General features: G+C 47.4%; 1 protein-coding gene across 3 annotated transcripts in view; it reads left to right on the top strand.

Annotated features, from left to right (window-relative positions):
• MED24 (mediator complex subunit 24) overlaps positions 1-16,506 on the top strand; it is a 154,611-nt gene that overhangs the window by 49,804 nt on the left and 88,301 nt on the right. For 2 of the 3 annotated variants that reach the window (XM_088474636.1, XM_088474635.1), the window contains exons 9-11: positions 20-133; positions 7,882-7,929; positions 10,003-10,085. In XM_088474636.1, the coding sequence (XP_088330762.1) occupies positions 20-133; positions 7,882-7,929; positions 10,003-10,085 (245 nt within the window). The remainder of the gene's footprint in view (positions 1-19; positions 134-7,881; positions 7,930-10,002; positions 10,086-16,506) is intronic. The other variant, XM_088474637.1, reaches the window with a different exon arrangement.

Below are 16,506 nucleotides of genomic sequence, written 5' to 3'. Positions count from 1 at the left end.
AATGTCCTCTCCTACACAGCGCATCCCATCTCACCTCTTCCTCCTGGAGATTTGGAAAGCTTGTGTTGTGGGGTTAATAGAGTCTCCTGCTGGAACTGATGAGCTGAAGTGGACTGCATTCACTTTCCTTAAGGTGTGTTCTCGTAAATGTTTTTAATTGGGAGGGGGGGGGGAAACATACAGACACTTATTTTTATTTTTTGGCCTCATTTGCATATCTAAACTTGCAGAATGTACCGCAAACCATCAGGCCATAGATGCTTCAAAAGAGGGAGCATTGTTCTGTATGTTTAGGTGCAGCATATAAAGCCTGTCAGTACACGTAAGCATTTAATCCCTGTGGAAACATTGGCTACTAGTGAATGCATAGGATGTATTCTCATATGTTCAGCTCTACAAAATTGCTGGCTCTAGTGTATGGTATGCAGACAGTGGTAATATTTTTAATGTTATTTCTTCTTCAGGGTCCATAGGCTCCACAGGGTGACCTTGGGGTTTAGGTGATGGATCTGTATCCCGGGCACCACTCAGTTAAAGCTTTTAGCTCCCAGGATGCACTGGTCCATCCTCCATATACCCCGCCCCCAAGCCAGAGGACCTCAGTTTTAGTTGGTACCCGGCCGGAGTCGGGTCACTGTTAACACAGGGGGGCTGCTTAGCAGCCCCAAAGCTATTTTTATTTTATGATCTGGTAGTTTTTTCTTCTATCTTCAGAGTGGGCAGCAGCAGACTGTCCATAGGACGTCTGCGCTGCCGCTCCGTCACCCCGCCGGCGCCGCAACGCCAGTACTGATCTGGGGATCTCGGCAGGACCCCGCGGTCTGTGCTAGCCGGGTCCCGTGGGATAACCCAGACTGCGGCCGGATGCACGGTGACAGGTAAGGTGGTGACCCACATATTAGCAGTCATACCTCCAAGTCTCAGGGGACAGACTGGAGGTGCTGAGTGTGGACGCAGGCCTCTATACCCTGCGCTCCACTAGACCACCAAGGACATTATTGGTGTGGGAACCAGTGTCCCAGGGGTTAACCGTCAGCCAGGGGAGACTGTTTCCCGGTTTTAGCGGCTCCTCCCCTCAGCTCCACTTGCCTTTCCTCTGAGGTCTGGCTTTGCTGAGCTGCTTCCTCCTGCGGCCATGCCGTCTCTGAGGTCTCCGGCGGCCATTTTCTTGGATGGTGCATTGCAGATCTCCTAGGACCGCGTGTGGTCCAGTCCCCCTGCGTACCTCTCCTTTGGGTTAGTGTATGCAGCACTATAGCCTTCCCAGACACATTCTGGGCAGTTGAATGTAGTGCCATTTTGCAGTATATAATATTTCTGCATCATATGTGACTGTTATGTTAGCACTGACTATCTGTGTTTTTTTCTCCCAACTGTCAGTTTATATCCCTTTACTTTATGATCTGCCCTAATACAGGTGTAGTTAGTGTGGTTCTTGGACCTCACTTATATAGTTGACAATATTTGTGAAGTCTGTCACATACTGATGTTTGCTGCACTGTGCCATATTTTAGTAGGACCAGTTGAAAGTGGGTTCCTGCAGCTAATCCTAGCATCAGTCAGTTCCAGTATAGCGCTACCTGATATTTCCACAAATATATATCTATATTGTCAATCAGACATGGCTGACCAGGATATCGAGCACACTACTGCACCCACTCTGCTATCCTGCAAGTTATGAGCTGCAGGGGTGAGTAAGGAGGATTTAACTCAGGATGGGTTATGTGTGAGGTGCTATCAGTTGCCTGGCCCCTCAAACCCCCCAACTACGGGACAGGATCCCCCCCATGGGCGTTTTTTTCTCAAGTCCCGGCCTCCATTGCAGGTCGCTTGGTGGGCCCGGACTTTTAGCCCCATATGGTGTTATTTCAACAAGCCATCCTTCCTTCTCAGGGTATCCCACAATTTTTGCAGTCTACTCCTGTAATACAGACTGTCACTCCCTACCAGGGTTTACCGCAGTACATGCAATCCCCTTCGGTACCACAACAGTCAGTCATTCCCTTTCAGGGACTACCACAAGTTTTACAGCCACCCTGGGTGGATGTTTTATCTAATTCAGTACAAAGTTTTGGCAGCTTCCTCTACGGCCTTTCAGACCATGTTACAGAATGAAAGGCCTAAGTAGGCATCTAAGCGCCCAGTGTTTTCATCCCAGTCTACACAACGATCAGAGACTGATATGTCGTCAGACGATGGGGAGGTAGATGATGCGTCTGACTCAGATTCCCCTCCGCTGGAGGTGGAGTCTAAATCAAGTATGTCCCTGTTTTGGTGCGGGCGGTCAGATCCATATTAGTTATAGAAGATGACGAACCTGCACCTAAATCTAAACACCCTCAGTTTAAACAGGTAAAGGTGTCTTCGGCAGTTTTCCCCCTCTCTGACGGGCTGTAGACCACATGGCTTAGGCTTGACAATCGAGGTATCAGCCACAAAAGCATTTGGCCTCATGTTATCCATTCCCTGAGGTTCATTGCAAGAAATGGGAATCACATCCTGTGGTGGATTCTCATGTTACTTGCTTGATAAAAAGTGCTACGCTACCTATGCCTTCAATTCTTCCTTGAGGGATTCTACAGATAGGAAGGTGAAGACGTGCCTGAAATCGATTTACTCTCTCTCAGGAGCTGTTGCCCGCCTGTCCATGGCTATCTCATGGCCGGCCAAATCAATTGAGAGCAGGGGAAAAATGTTCTGGAGGACTCCCTCACCGAGGAGGCTCCTGAGGCTCAGGGGTCTCTGGTGGGCCACATTAGAGATGCGGCTGCTTATGTTGGTGAGACTGGTTTGGATGCCAGTCTACTGACCTCCAGAGTCGCGGCCTGGTCTGCTCGCCGCTCCCTGTGGCTGCACTTCTGGAGGGCGGATGCCGATTCTAAGAAGGACCTGGAAAGCCCAAAGGACAGTCTTTTCCTAGACAATCAGCTACCAAATCTGCCACCAAGCCTAAGAAACAGGCCTGGAGTTCCAGACACCCTACTTCCAAGCTAGATAAACCCTCAGCCTGATGGGATGGGCCTCCCTCTGGGGGATCCCAGGTTGGGAGGCCGACTTCTTCAGTTTGCCCAGTGCTTGTGTCACACCACCAAGGATGCTTTGGTAAAAGAAGTGGTCTTTCAGGGGTACGCCCTCTCATTCCCTCGAAGACCTCACCACCAGTTTTTCAGCATGAGCCCTCCTTCCGACAAGAACAAGGCCTTGCAGATCCAGGAAACCATAGAGTCCTTGCTGAAAGCAGGGGAAATTGTACCAGTTTCTGGTTCAGAAGCCGAATGGGTCTCATCGACCTATCCTCAACCTCAAATCTCTGAACAATTTCCTCAGGGTGCCCAAGATCAGTATGGAAACTTTACATTCCATCATACTGGCTATGGAACCTGGGGATTACATGGTATCCCTGGACATTCTGGATGCTTACCTACCTATCCCTATAATGCCTTCTCACCAGCGTTATCTACGGTTTGCTATTCTGCACCAACACTTCCAATTTTGGGCGCTGCCCTTTGGTCTATCCACGGCTACAAAGGTCTTTACCACAGTTATGGCTATCATGGCAGCCCATATGCGGAGTCAGGGTATACGACTCCTGCCATACCTGGACGACCTCCTCTTGCTGGCGGGTTCTCCAGAGTTACTTCAACACCACCTATGTCTGAAAATCGCTTGTCTACAAGCGCACAGGTGGTTGATCAATTGGAAAAAGTCCCCCATAATTCCCTCACAGTTGGCTCATTTGGGAGCCCTTCTGGATTCTCACCAGCAGAGAATCTTTCTAACTCTGTAAAAGATCTCCACGTTGCAACTGCAAGTGCGCAGGTGGCTCCGCAGTCGCCGGGTGTCAGTTCACTCGGCGATACAGGTTCTAGGATCCATGGTATCCACATTAGACATGGTGGAATATGCTCAGTTCCATTCAAGACCCCTGCAGGGGCTGATCCTCTCCAGGTGGAACGGATTACCCCACCGGATCAAGGCTCAGACGATGGTGCTCTCTCCAGGTGCATCTGTCTCTGTCTTGGTGGCTCCTGACATCTCATCTTACCAAGGGTCGCCCCTTTTGGATCTCGGACTGGGTACTTCTAACAACAAATGCCAGTCTCCGGGGCTGGGGCTCAGTGACCAGTCTGCACTCATTTCAGGGCTTTTGGACAGCGGTTGAAGCAATCCTTCCAATCAACATCTTGGAACTTCGGGCTGTGTACAAGGGCCTCATGTTGGCAAAACAGTCTTCATGGAAAAGCCGTGCAGGTTCAGCCCAACAATGCAACCACAGGGGCTTAATCAACCATCAGGGAGGCACTCGAAGTTGGGCAGCAATGAAGTGTCCTGCATTCTGACATGGGCAGAGTGTCACCTCCCGGCCATTTCTGCAGTGGTTATTGTGTGAGTTCTCAATTGGGAAGTGGACTTCGTCAGCCGTCATGACGTGCATCCAGGGGAATGGTCTCTTCACCAAGAGGTGTTTCAACTCCTAGTGGACAAATGGGGCTTCCCAGAGGTGGACCTCATGGCCTCCCATCACAATCACAAATTGCCAGTGTACGGGTCCAGAACAAGAGATGCCGAAGCAAGCTTGGTGGACGCTCTGTCAGTGAAGTGGACCTTCACGTTTGCGTACCTATTTCCTCCAGTATCTCTACTTCCTCAGGTTCTTCGGAAGTTCAGGCAGGGCGGAGGCACGGTCGTGCTGGTGGCTCCAGTTTGGCCCAGATGTCATTGGTACTCAGATCTACATAGTCTCTCCATCGACACTGCTTTCCTATTGCCTCAACATCCGAACTTGTTGTCTCAAGGTCCTTGTCGTTACCCGGACCTGGATCGTCTGTCTTTGACGACGTGGCTCTTGAGACATCCCTCATAAGGTCTAAAGGGATCTCAGGCTCTATCATCAACACGATGCTTAGAGCATGAAAACCTGCTTCGGTCAGGATATACCACAGAGTGTGGCATATATATTTCCAGTGGTGTTGCTCTAGGGATTACGACCCTCATGTGTTTCGTATTTCCAGAATACTGCCATTCCTTCAAACTGGGTTGGACCTCGGCCTGCATCTGGCCTTGTTGAAAGTGCAGGTCTCTGCACTGCTAGTGTGGTTCCAACGTAGGACAGCTCCGCTCCCGGATATTCACACCTTTCTGCAGGGTGTTCACCGGATTCAACCTCCCTTTGTCCCCCCAGTGGCTCCTTGGGATTTGGCGATAGTCAATACCATAACTCTCATTATTGCACATAGAGCCTGATTCAGCAAGGATCACAGTTGCTTATACGCATGCAATTGGCCAATTACTTCGCACTGTACATGCGTGAACCAAATGTTGCGATTGCAGAGGATACAGAGACCCATGGCAGAGTGACAGTTAGTGCCGTTTGTGGGGGGTGGTCGGGCGAACGTAGGCAGGCCAGTGCGTGGGCGTGCACAAATTAGCTACTGCGATACCAGATGCAGCCTGAGGTCTCATAGCTTGCGCAGAAGTAAGCAATTCCTGAGTGAGGTCTGACCGGCCCTAACTGCGTATGGGTCCGATGTTACTCGATCCACGGTTACAGTCTCTTCAAATGATGCAAGCTGCTCTCCTCTTGGAATATTGCAGACGTTCCTTTTGAGAGTACATTCAGAAGGACTGGTCCTTGATGGTCTAATGGTTGACAGCCTTTTTCAGTTTCCTTTTTATTTATGAATAAAGTATGTACATGTCAGCGTCTACTGCGCTATTAAATGTGCCTTTGCTTGTGTTTTCGCCCTTAACTAATTTGAGGCACCGGGACTTTGAACTGGTGCTGGTAAGATATATTTCCAATGCTTAGGAATTTACGGTGCTCTGTATATAACATGGTCTCTATCTTATTTTGCTGCTGTTCATCTTATTTGTTATTTGGCATCTATTTACATGTTTAGTTTTGATTGATTGTTTTGATTTTCTGTTGGGTTTGGAGTGGTGGGAGAGGGGCCTCTACCCCCCTCCACTTTTTTTGTGTCACCTTGGTTGGTGGTCCTCTCTAGCTTCTTATGAAAGAGATTTCAGTTTCTTATTTAGGTGTTTTTTCCAGTTGGTTTTTCTCCCCACTTTCTCCTGTCCCCTCTCTCTGGGTACATTATATGCTACTCTCCATACACTGCTTAATATAATGATGTTATTTGCTCTGATTTTATGCTTTTAATTAGAAGTGGTTGGTTAAAGTTCCGTCTTTCTGAAGAGTTTAAATTTCCTGAATAAGAGACGACTTGCCTTGCATTATTTTGCTAAAACCAAAGTTCATATTGTAGCTTTCCAAGAGACCCTCTTTGCAGCACCTTGCCCTCCACAGTCCTTTGACCATATCCCCACTGCTACACAAATCGGACTTGTGTGGATCAACCCCACAGACTCCTCAGGTTGTTCTGCCCACTTGCATTCTGGAGCTTATAAGGTTAGGAGTTAATTAGGAGGGGGATCAGTCTTCTCACACTCACACACACACACACACACACACACACACTGTTTATTATAATACAATTTTATTAATCTAATTAGTGTCTAAGGTAATTTTTCTGGTTTTGTGTCACCATTTAGCTTCAGAGAAAAAGTTTTCCCATTGAGAAAATACGTTCTGTTTATTGCCTTTAACGGCAGTCTTGCTTCACAGTTCTCCATCTGCCTCTTTCAGGGCTCTTTTGGAAGTTTTTCTTTTTTAACATTAATTTATATGATTCTAGTATACAACGCAGTACTTTGCAACTGGTAACAAATACTATAATCAAGCAAGACTTCTAAGGGTATTCAATATGGAGCGAAAACTCGCACCGATGCTACTTTTTTTTTACAGGTTCAACAAAAACGGGAATTTTCGGGAAATATTCTAGGGACCCCCCTAAAGATGTGTAGACATGGGGGATCACTATGGGTACCCCCATTTTTATCTCCTGAAGGAAGTCGGGGTTTCTAATAGCCGAGGCAGAGAAAAAGACCTGGCAAAGCTATTTAAAAACCCGACTTTATTTTGCAGGCAAAAACAGGGGTACCCATAGTGATCCCCCATGTCTGGACATCTTTAGGGGGGTCCCAGGCATATTTCCCGAAAATTCCCGTTTTTATTCCTTAATGGGGTCAAGGGTCATTTTTAAAAAAACCTGGGATCATTTTTCAAATCACTACAGCAAGTCAAAAAAAAGTGCAGAATTGGGGTTTGGGTTGGAGGCTTATAAAAAAATAGCCTGTACTTTTGGGAATGTCCCCTTAAATGGAAAAGTTAAAAAAATAAAAAAAAATTTGTGAAAATATAAAAAAAGGATGCCAAACTAACTAAATGAATTCTGGTGGGGTCCCCAAGTATGTGGCAGGTGTTTTTTTTTTCATTGAGCAAAGTAGCGGCAGGTGCATTTTTGCAGAATTTTTAAAAATTAACTTTAGGGACTTAAAAATATGCTAGTACCAATTTTCATGTACCCCAAATTTGATGGGACCACTTTTAAAAACGAAAAAAAAAAGCTAAATGCTCTTCTGCATCACTTCTTCAAAGTCGGGAAAAAAACACCTGCTGCGGCTATTTAAAAACCCCGACTTTCTTCTGCAGGCAAAAACGGAGGTACCCATAGTGAATCCCGAGGTCTGGACATCTTTAGGGGGTCCTACAATTATTTCCAAAAAATTCCGCTTTGTTTTCGCCAATCCATGTATCTCCGGGTCCCGTTTTCGGCGATTTCATATTGAATACGGGGATAAGCGGGGGTGCGCGCGATACTTTTTCGCCGGCAAAAGCTCCGATGTGCGGCGAAATTTTCGACAGCGAGGTTAACGTTTAATATTGAATACCTCTATTAGTATTCACAATTACACACAGTGGTAAGAAGGCCCTGTTCTCACGCTTCAGTCTATTTATTCTGGTGGTTCCTTCTTCAGATCCCACAGGTGCTTTCAAAATTGAAGAAATTGTGGCAGGTGGATCAGGTAAGCCCTTCACATATACACAATATACAGTAAGCATTTATTCCACCTAAATTCCCCCATAGAGGTGAGGAGCAGCGTTAGTCTTATACATATATAGATATACAACATATATCTCTGTATAAAGCCTTACACACCCTATTGGTAACTGCCTGATGCACAGAGGGGACACATAACATAACAATACAATATCATATCATACACCATGGCCCCATGTGCAGTGCGGGGTGCGAACAGATCACAGACATATACATACATAGATACACTGTATACGCACCGCAGAGATGATACATTATATCACGGACCCGCCTGTTACGGTCACCCTGTTCGTTGCTGCTGGGTAATACTCTCATACTGTATATACATAATACATAGCAGCCCATCACATTGACGGAACATTGACCCCCCCTCCACGAAAAGTCCTGTTTGAGTGCTGAAACGGATCTCTTTTCGGTCATTTGTGCTTGTCCGCTTGGGAGGCTGCTAGTAGAGATGTAATATACTGTCCAACATTTCAAAGTAAAAAAAAAAAACGTTACAGGATGCATGGCCATGGGGGACTGTACACTAGGGGCTCAAGGCAGCTGGAGCTGGCTGGTTACTGTTAGTGTGCACTTTCATCTCTATATATCAGTGGAGGCTGGGGGCCAGCCGGCGCTGGATGGTTACTGTAGTGGTACATAGCAATAGTAATGAGCCAGCGCCGGCTGGCACCCTGCCCCCAGTGATATATAGAGATCTGTGATGTGCGGTAAGGTCAATGGCTGGGGGGAGGCACACATGTATAAAAACTGTTTTTATATCAAATCTCTGGTGTATTATAGGGGAGGGAGTATGACGGGATTCTCTGCCTATCCTGACCGCACATCCCTGATAGTGTTCACTTCGAAGTTCATCTCTAACAGTAAATACCCAGCGCCAGCTGCCTCGCTACACACACAGCCTGCAGACATCCACAGAAGGACCTGGGGGGGGGGAGAAGGGGAGCGAGCCGCCTGTCAGCATCACCGAATCCCGAACCCGTTACAGTTACACTGCTCCGTCGGGCGCCATTTAGTGGCCGTCGGCGTGCAACACAATTGAATTCCCCCCATATAGGTGAGGAGCAACGTTTGCTATATGTATACCATCCTGACTTTCAGAAGTCACTGAGTATTACATGTATGCACATTTTCCATACTGTTGTTCAGTTACTAAATTTTACATGTGCACACATTAGTTCCTGTCACTCAGCAGTCAATGAATATTAATTACATGTACACATGTATTCCATCCCATCACTCAGCAGTCAATGAATATTAATTACATGAGCACACGTATTCCATTCTATCTCTCAAGATAGAATATGTGTACACAAAATGCTCAGTGACTTCTGAGTGGTAGGATTGGATATGTGAGTACATGTAATTAAAACTCAGTGACTGCTGAGTGATAGGATGGATTATGTGTACATGTAATACCCAGTGGATTATATCACTCAGCAGTCACTGAATATTAATTACATGTACTCACGATTCCATCCTATCACTCAGAAGTCATTAAGGATGGAACATGCGTGATAGTATTACATGTAGACTCAACAGTCACTGGGTATTCAGTACATGTACACATGTATTCCATCCTATCACTCAGCAGACACTGTGTATTACATGTACATATATGCCTTTATATCACTCAGCAGTCACTGAGCATTACATGTGCATAGATATCCCTTTATATGACTCAGCATTCACTGAGCATTACATGTGCATAGATATCCCTTTATATGACTCAGCATTCACTGAGCATTACATGTGCATAGATATCCCTTTATATCACTCAGCAGTCACTGAGCATTACATGTGCATAGATATCCCTTTATATGACTCAGCATTCACTGAGCATTACATGTGCATAGATATCCCTTTATATGACTCAGCATTCACTGAGCATTACATGTGCATAAATATCCCTTTATATGACTCAGCATTCACTGAGCATTACATGTGCGCACATATTCCATCTTATCACTCGGCAGTTACTGTGTATTATATGGACATTAAACATCCAGTGATGTCACTCTCCTGTCTCTCATAGGATTTTAGCGAAGATATGAACACTGCTTTTGAGTATTTACTCAAACTGACCCCATTACTAGACAAAGCCGACCAGAGATGCAAGTAAGTCATTTACTTCTGGGTTTAAACTTTTAAGACAAATTTCTGACAATTTAGTTGTCCTATTCCTTTAAATAATGAATACATGTGATTTAAATGTGCAATTTGTTTTCACCTTCGACTGCAAATATAAGCTTTTTCTACTTTCACACTGATAATGGAGCTTTTTCTTCATTCACACTGATATTGAGGGAGCTTTTTCTTCATTCACACTGATATTGAGGGAGCTTTTTCTTCACACTGATATTGGAGGGAGCTTTTTCTTCATTCACACTGATATTGAGGGAGCTTTTTCTTCACACTGATATTGGAGGGAGCTTTTTCTTCATTCACACTGATATTGGAGGGAGCTTTTTCTTCATTCACACTGATATTGGAGGGAGCTTTTTCTTTCACACTGATATTGGAGGGAGCTTTTTCTTCATTCACACTGATATTGGAGGGAGCTTTTTCTTTCACACTGATATTGGAGGGAGCTTTTTCTTCATTCACACTGATATTGGAGGGAGCTTTTTCTTCATTCACACTGATATTGGAGGGAGCTTTTTCTTTCACACTGATATTGGAGGGAGCTTTTTCTTCATTCACACTGATATTGGAGGGAGCTTTTTCTTCATTTACACTGATATTGGAGGGAGCTTTTTCTTTCACACTGATATTGGAGGGAGCTTTTTCTTCATTCACACTGATATTGGAGGGAGCTTTTTCTTTCACACTGATATTGGAGGGAGCTTTTTCTTCATTCACACTGATATTGGAGGGAGCTTTTTCTTCATTCACACTGATATTGGAGGGAGCTTTTTCTTTCACACTGATATTGGAGGGAGCTTTTTCTTCATTCACACTGATATTGGAGGGAGCTTTTTCTTCATTTACACTGATATTGGAGGGAGCTTTTTCTTCACTCACACTGATATTGGAGGGAGCTTTTTCTTCATTCACACTGATATTGGAGCGAGCTTTTTCTTCATTCACACTGATATTGGAGGGAGCTTTTTCTTCATTCACACTGATATTGGAGGGAGCTTTTTCTTTCACACTGATATTGGAGGGAGCTTTTTCTTCATTCACACTGATATTGGAGGGAGCTTTTTCTTTCACACTGATATTGGAGGGAGCTTTTTCTTCATTCACACTGATATTGGAGGGAGCTTTTTCTTTCACACTGATATTGGAGGGAGCTTTTTCTTCATTCACACTGATATTGGAGGGAGCTTTTTCTTCATTTACACTGATATTGGAGGGAGCTTTTTCTTCACTCACACTGATATTGGAGGGAGCTTTTTCTTCATTCACACTGATATTGGAGCGAGCTTTTTCTTCATTCACACTGATATTGGAGGGAGCTTTTTCTTTCACACTGATATTGGAGCTTTTTCTTCATTCACTCTAATATTGGAGGGAGTTTTTTCTTTCTCTTGCATCAAGGCTGGGGAACACTGAACCATGGGATTGTCGGTTGGGGCTGGAGCTGGCACTTAATGACACTGTAGCTTAAATCCTAGCTCCTCCCCCCTGCAATCCCTTAAGTCCAGTTGTCTTTAAGTGCCTGAGGAGTAGGGCACGTTTTGGATGGGCTACAGTGCAGCCCTTGTAGGTAGCCATGTTTTGGGTTTTATTTGTAAACTTTTTTATTTTCTAGCTTAGGATCTATCTGTGTGCTGCTTGTAGCAGCGCACAGCGTGAGTGTGGGCGGCTGCGGGAGCTATGTACTGGTGTCCTGGCTGCTGCTGCTGCAGTCTGTTCATAAAGATGGCTGCTGAGCTCCGGAGTTCTTTAGACCTGCTGGCTGGGATAATCGGCTGTTGCAGTTTTCTTCTCAGCTTCTCTCCTCTACAGCAGTTGGCCTTTCAGGACAGCTAAGTATATTTGTCTGTTGCATTTATTACTTCTGCTGGGTTCTAATTTACATTTGCCTCCCAGGTGTGTCAGGTGGCACAAAGAGAGAGTGCATGTGACAGTTACAGGGTTTTAATCCTCTGAGAATTTGTTGCTGCTTTACTGACGTCAGTGAGGACTAAGTCTGATTGTGCCACACCTGCTGAGGCATGGGGGAGTAGTTCTGCCGACACAGACAGTGTAATGGTTAACACTATTGCCTCACAATACTGTGGTCATGGGTTCAGTTCCCACTACAGCCATAACTGTATGGAGTTTGTATGCAGGGATTTTGCTGTGTTCTGGGCAATGTGTCTCCCATGCACAGGGTAATGGGCGTTGGTGCTCGGGGGGCCTTGTGTGTATAGGACCCGCCGGTGTTGCACAGGCATCTATTCCCCCATCTCTGGCACAGGCTTTTCCCATTATTGGGTAAAGTTCCCAGCCTGGATTTGTCCTGCACTGGCTCCGTGCTTTGCAGCAGGCGGCGCCATTATTTATATCTGTTGTTTTTTTTTTTTTCATGAATCCTCTGCTATGCGCACAGCTAAGGGCTGGTCTTGGAGGCATCTTCCTCCTTCCTGGGGCACATTAGCCGTTTTGCATGCGCAGGAACTGACGAGGTTTTGCGCTGTCCCAAAGGGGTGAGGATGTTCTTTTTGAGTCATTGCTGTTATGCGCCACTCTCCAGGAGATTTGGATATGGATTCCCAGGCGGTGGCGGTGGCTGTGGGTCTGTCCAAGAGTTGGAGACAGGAAGTCACCTCTTTCCCTTCAGCAATCTCTCCGGTCTCCTCGGGGAGGCTTCAGAGACGCTGGATTCAGAGGGCTTCGTTCCTCGCACAGTAGCTTCCAGCTGCTTCAGTATCAAAGTGGAAGCACCTCCCACGGTAGTTGCTGCGTTTGTCTTCGGTCTGTTCGGATAGGGTCTAGGGTTGTTATACGGCCTTGGCGAGCCTCGACATGTGTGGCAAGAGCTGTGGGCACCTCTGCTGACATATTCGTCGAGGGGCTTCACAGTGATTCGCCCTGGGATTCCCTGCTGCAGTGGCAGGACATTCGCGGCAGCCCTGCTGCAGTGGCGGGACTTTTGTGGCAGATTCTGTGGGGGAGGCCAGGCAAGACACGGCACAGATACAGTAGCTTCCGGCAGCTAAGGCCGGTTTACTTCGAAGAACCTATACACACATATATGTATTATTTGCCTCAAAGGCTTTGCGCTTCTCATTTATTACCAGAGGGTTCCTTGGACTGTCTTCTGTTTGGTAAGGATGTTCTCTTTTGGCCCAAACTGGATAATCCCCATTGGTAGGGAAAGCATTTTTTCTGCCTGTGCCCGTCCTACCGAAGGGGGGCGCATTCCCATGTTTATGCGTCTTGTTCGAGCTGGTGCATCCTTCCAAGGTCAGTCTGATACAACCCGATTCTTCCCTGGTTAGATTTCAGGGAGCATGTTTTCGTAGCCCTCTCCCTTCTGGGGCCACAGCTCCAAGGCAGCCTAGGGCCTTTCAGTGTGTGTCTCCCTCTCTCTGTCTGTGTCTCCCTCTCTCTGTCTGTGTCTCCCTCTCTCTGTCTGTGTCTCCCTCTCTCTGTCTGTGTCTCCCTCTCTCTGTCTGTGTCTCCCTCTCTCTGTCTGTGTCTCCCTCTCTCTGTCTGTGTCTCCCTCTCTCTGTCTGTGTCTCCCTCTCTCTGTCTGTGTCTCCCTCTCTCTGTCTGTGTCTCCCTCTCTCTGTCTGTGTCTCCCTCTCTCTGTCTGTGTCTCCCTCTCTCTGTCTGTGTCTCCCTCTCTCTGTCTGTGTCTCCCTCTCTCTGTCTGTGTCTCCCTCTCTCTGTCTGTGTCTCCCTCTCTCTGTCTGTGTCTCCCTCTCTCTGTCTGTGTCTCCCTCTCTCTGTCTGTGTCTCCCTCTCTCTGTCTGTGTCTCTCCCCCCTCTCTGTGTCTCCCCCCCCCTCTCTCTGTGTCTCCCCCCCCCCTCTCTCTGTGTCTCCCCCCCTCTCTCTCTGTGTCTCCCCCCCTCTCTCTCTGTCTCCCCCCCCCCTCTCTCTCTGTCTCCCCCCCCCTCTCTCTCTGTCTCCCCCCCCTCTCTCTGTGTCTCCCCCCCCTCTCTCTCTGTGTCTCCCCCCCTCCCATTCGATTCCTGGTGGTAGGGAGGTTGCTCCGGTTTGGTGACCATTGAGTGCCATCTTCAGGCGGCGCAGTGCTTGGCATCTTTCGCTATGGTTCCACCTGGGACCTCGGAGGTCCGCCTGCAGGCTGTGGTTTTCTTGTTTTTACACATTGCTCTACCCTAGAATGTGGAATCAAGTGTTAGCAGTCGATTACTTCATTGGTAAGCTGCCTGGCTGCAAAGCATGCGGTGACAGGTTTGAACCCTGGCTGTGACAGTTTTTTGCTTGGGCTATGTTAGCTTTCCACTCTTAGGCGGCAAATTTTGCTCCAGTTCCGCCGCAGGTACAAAAACTGGTGTTCTCTCTCTTGCCTAGTTCATATGCCGGATGGCTCCTTTCAGCAGCTCTTGTCTCTTTGTGCCTTGAGCACCAGGGAGTGGGTAGCTCAGTGCATGTAGACTCCCCTCCCCCCCAATCAGGGGGGCCAACAACCGAGATGTCTGGAATGCGTGTCTTCTTCAGCGGGTAATCATCCCCTGTCTATTCCAGGCCCTACCGTGCGGTGGAGCCTAGGCTCTATGTGTTTGCAACAACATACAGTAAGTGCTGCTGCGCATAGTGTGCACAAACCGTATCTTAATTCGATCCCCTTTGGAGGTTCTGCTTGGTACGGTTGCCTCGGCTTTATATTTGCAGACCTTCCTAGGTCACTTGTTTCAAGTATTTTCAAATCAGTGCTGTATCGCGATTTTGCCAAGGTCTCCCTTGTTTTTTTGTCTGTTCCTTCAGTTCTGGAGGTGGCCTCCGACACCGGCAGGATTTTTCTTTCGGCAGCTTGTCACAGGTTCGGTCGGTGGGTCGTCAGTCGGCCTACTGGAACATTCGCTTGTGGGTCATGTTTGTCTCACCTTTGACCATTCAGTGGTTAGGGTTCTACTCACAAGAGTCCCAGTGGATAATTCTCCAAACGTGGCGGAGTTGCTCTGCATCCCTCTCGTCTCAGCATCCATTACTCTCTGTTGGTGGAGGATTTGAGGTTCTTCTCCTCCAGGTCCAATCATTCGTAAAGGCCCTAATTCATTGTGATCACAGCCTGGATTCTCTTGGGCTGAGGTGCTGTGAACTTGCATTTTGGCTCCGGGGCCATTGGGTCAGTGTCCACAATGGCTCAGCTGTTCGACGGGCTCGAGCTTCAAGCCATCGTCTGCCTCTATAGGGGCACTGTCCATCCTCGCTGGAACAACGACCTGGTGGTGGCATCTGTACATCTTCCGGCAGGCACAAGAGCATGGCAGCGATGCAGATGTCTTTCCGGGAAGGAGACCTTTTATTCCGACACTCTCAGTGGTGGTCATCCCGGTAGTTGAACAGTGGACGTCCTCAGCAGAACCATGTGTATCTAAGGACGGGGGTCTCTTCCAGTGGTGGTCTTGCCATCCTGGCGTGAGGTTTTCTGCGTGGAGATCACATGGCCTCTCGGCACATTTGTTAGGCTCTACAGTTTGCAATGGGATCCGGGTGTCCGCTGGTTTCAAGTGGCTGCCTTGACTGTGCCATGGAAGTTTTCAGACAGAGCATTTGTTTCCACTATCCCTCCTGTTTTCCTTAGGTCTCCAGTAGAACTGCGACCTCCCGAGGGCTCCAGGCTGGCTATGTGGTTCATGGTACGCAGACGTTTTCCCAAAGTCTTCAGGTCCGGGGTGGTGTTTTCTACTAGGGCACCTTCCTTTGTTGGTTTTCAGTCGGACTTCTGTAACTCGGAGTGAGAAAGCTGCAGGTGTTTCTCTCTCGTGGTCCACACCAGGCTGGGTGCCCGGACTCCGTTTCTATCTTGCACTTGCCTCCGGGTTGGAATCTCTGCCACTTCTGGTGTAATCGTTACAGGTTTTTGACTCTCCCGTTTCTTAGCCTTCCTTCTGGAGGCTTTGGAGGCCAGTTCCCGACTTGGTTTTGTGTCTATACAGGCTTTTTACAGGCCCTGTCATTTTCTTCCCAGCGGCGCTTGTTTTTCTTCCGAGGACTCAGCCATTTTTACGAGGTGTGCTGCATATTAAGCCACCATTTCGTCCTTAGGGTGTGCCGTGGAAGCTTACTCAAGTCTCATCGGCTGTCACACAGACTTTATTGGAGTCGCTGCGTTCAGTGGATCTTCAGTCTGTTGCTTGGATGCTGATCTTCCTTAGGACTATTGCCTTCCCACGGCATAGTTCCGATTTATGGTTGACAAGCCGTCTATTTTCTTATCTTCCATGAAGATTGGGCGGTTCTTCGTACAGGATTTCAGCCTTGTACGTACACCAGGATATTGTCCTTCCGGTTCTTCATCCTTTGGTAGATTCCCGGTACTGGGGTGATCTGAATCTGGTAGTTGTGCTGAGCTCTGCAGTCTCCTGGGTTCCGCCTTCTTGGTATGCCGCACTGTTCTCGACGGGTCCTTCT

Source organism: Taudactylus pleione, unplaced genomic scaffold, assembly GCF_031769625.1.
Source record: "Taudactylus pleione unplaced genomic scaffold, aTauple2 ptg000155l, whole genome shotgun sequence".
Lineage (NCBI taxonomy): Eukaryota > Metazoa > Chordata > Amphibia > Anura > Myobatrachidae > Taudactylus > Taudactylus pleione.
Note: the sequence above shows the minus strand (reverse complement) of the source record. Positions and strands in the feature narration are given on the sequence as shown.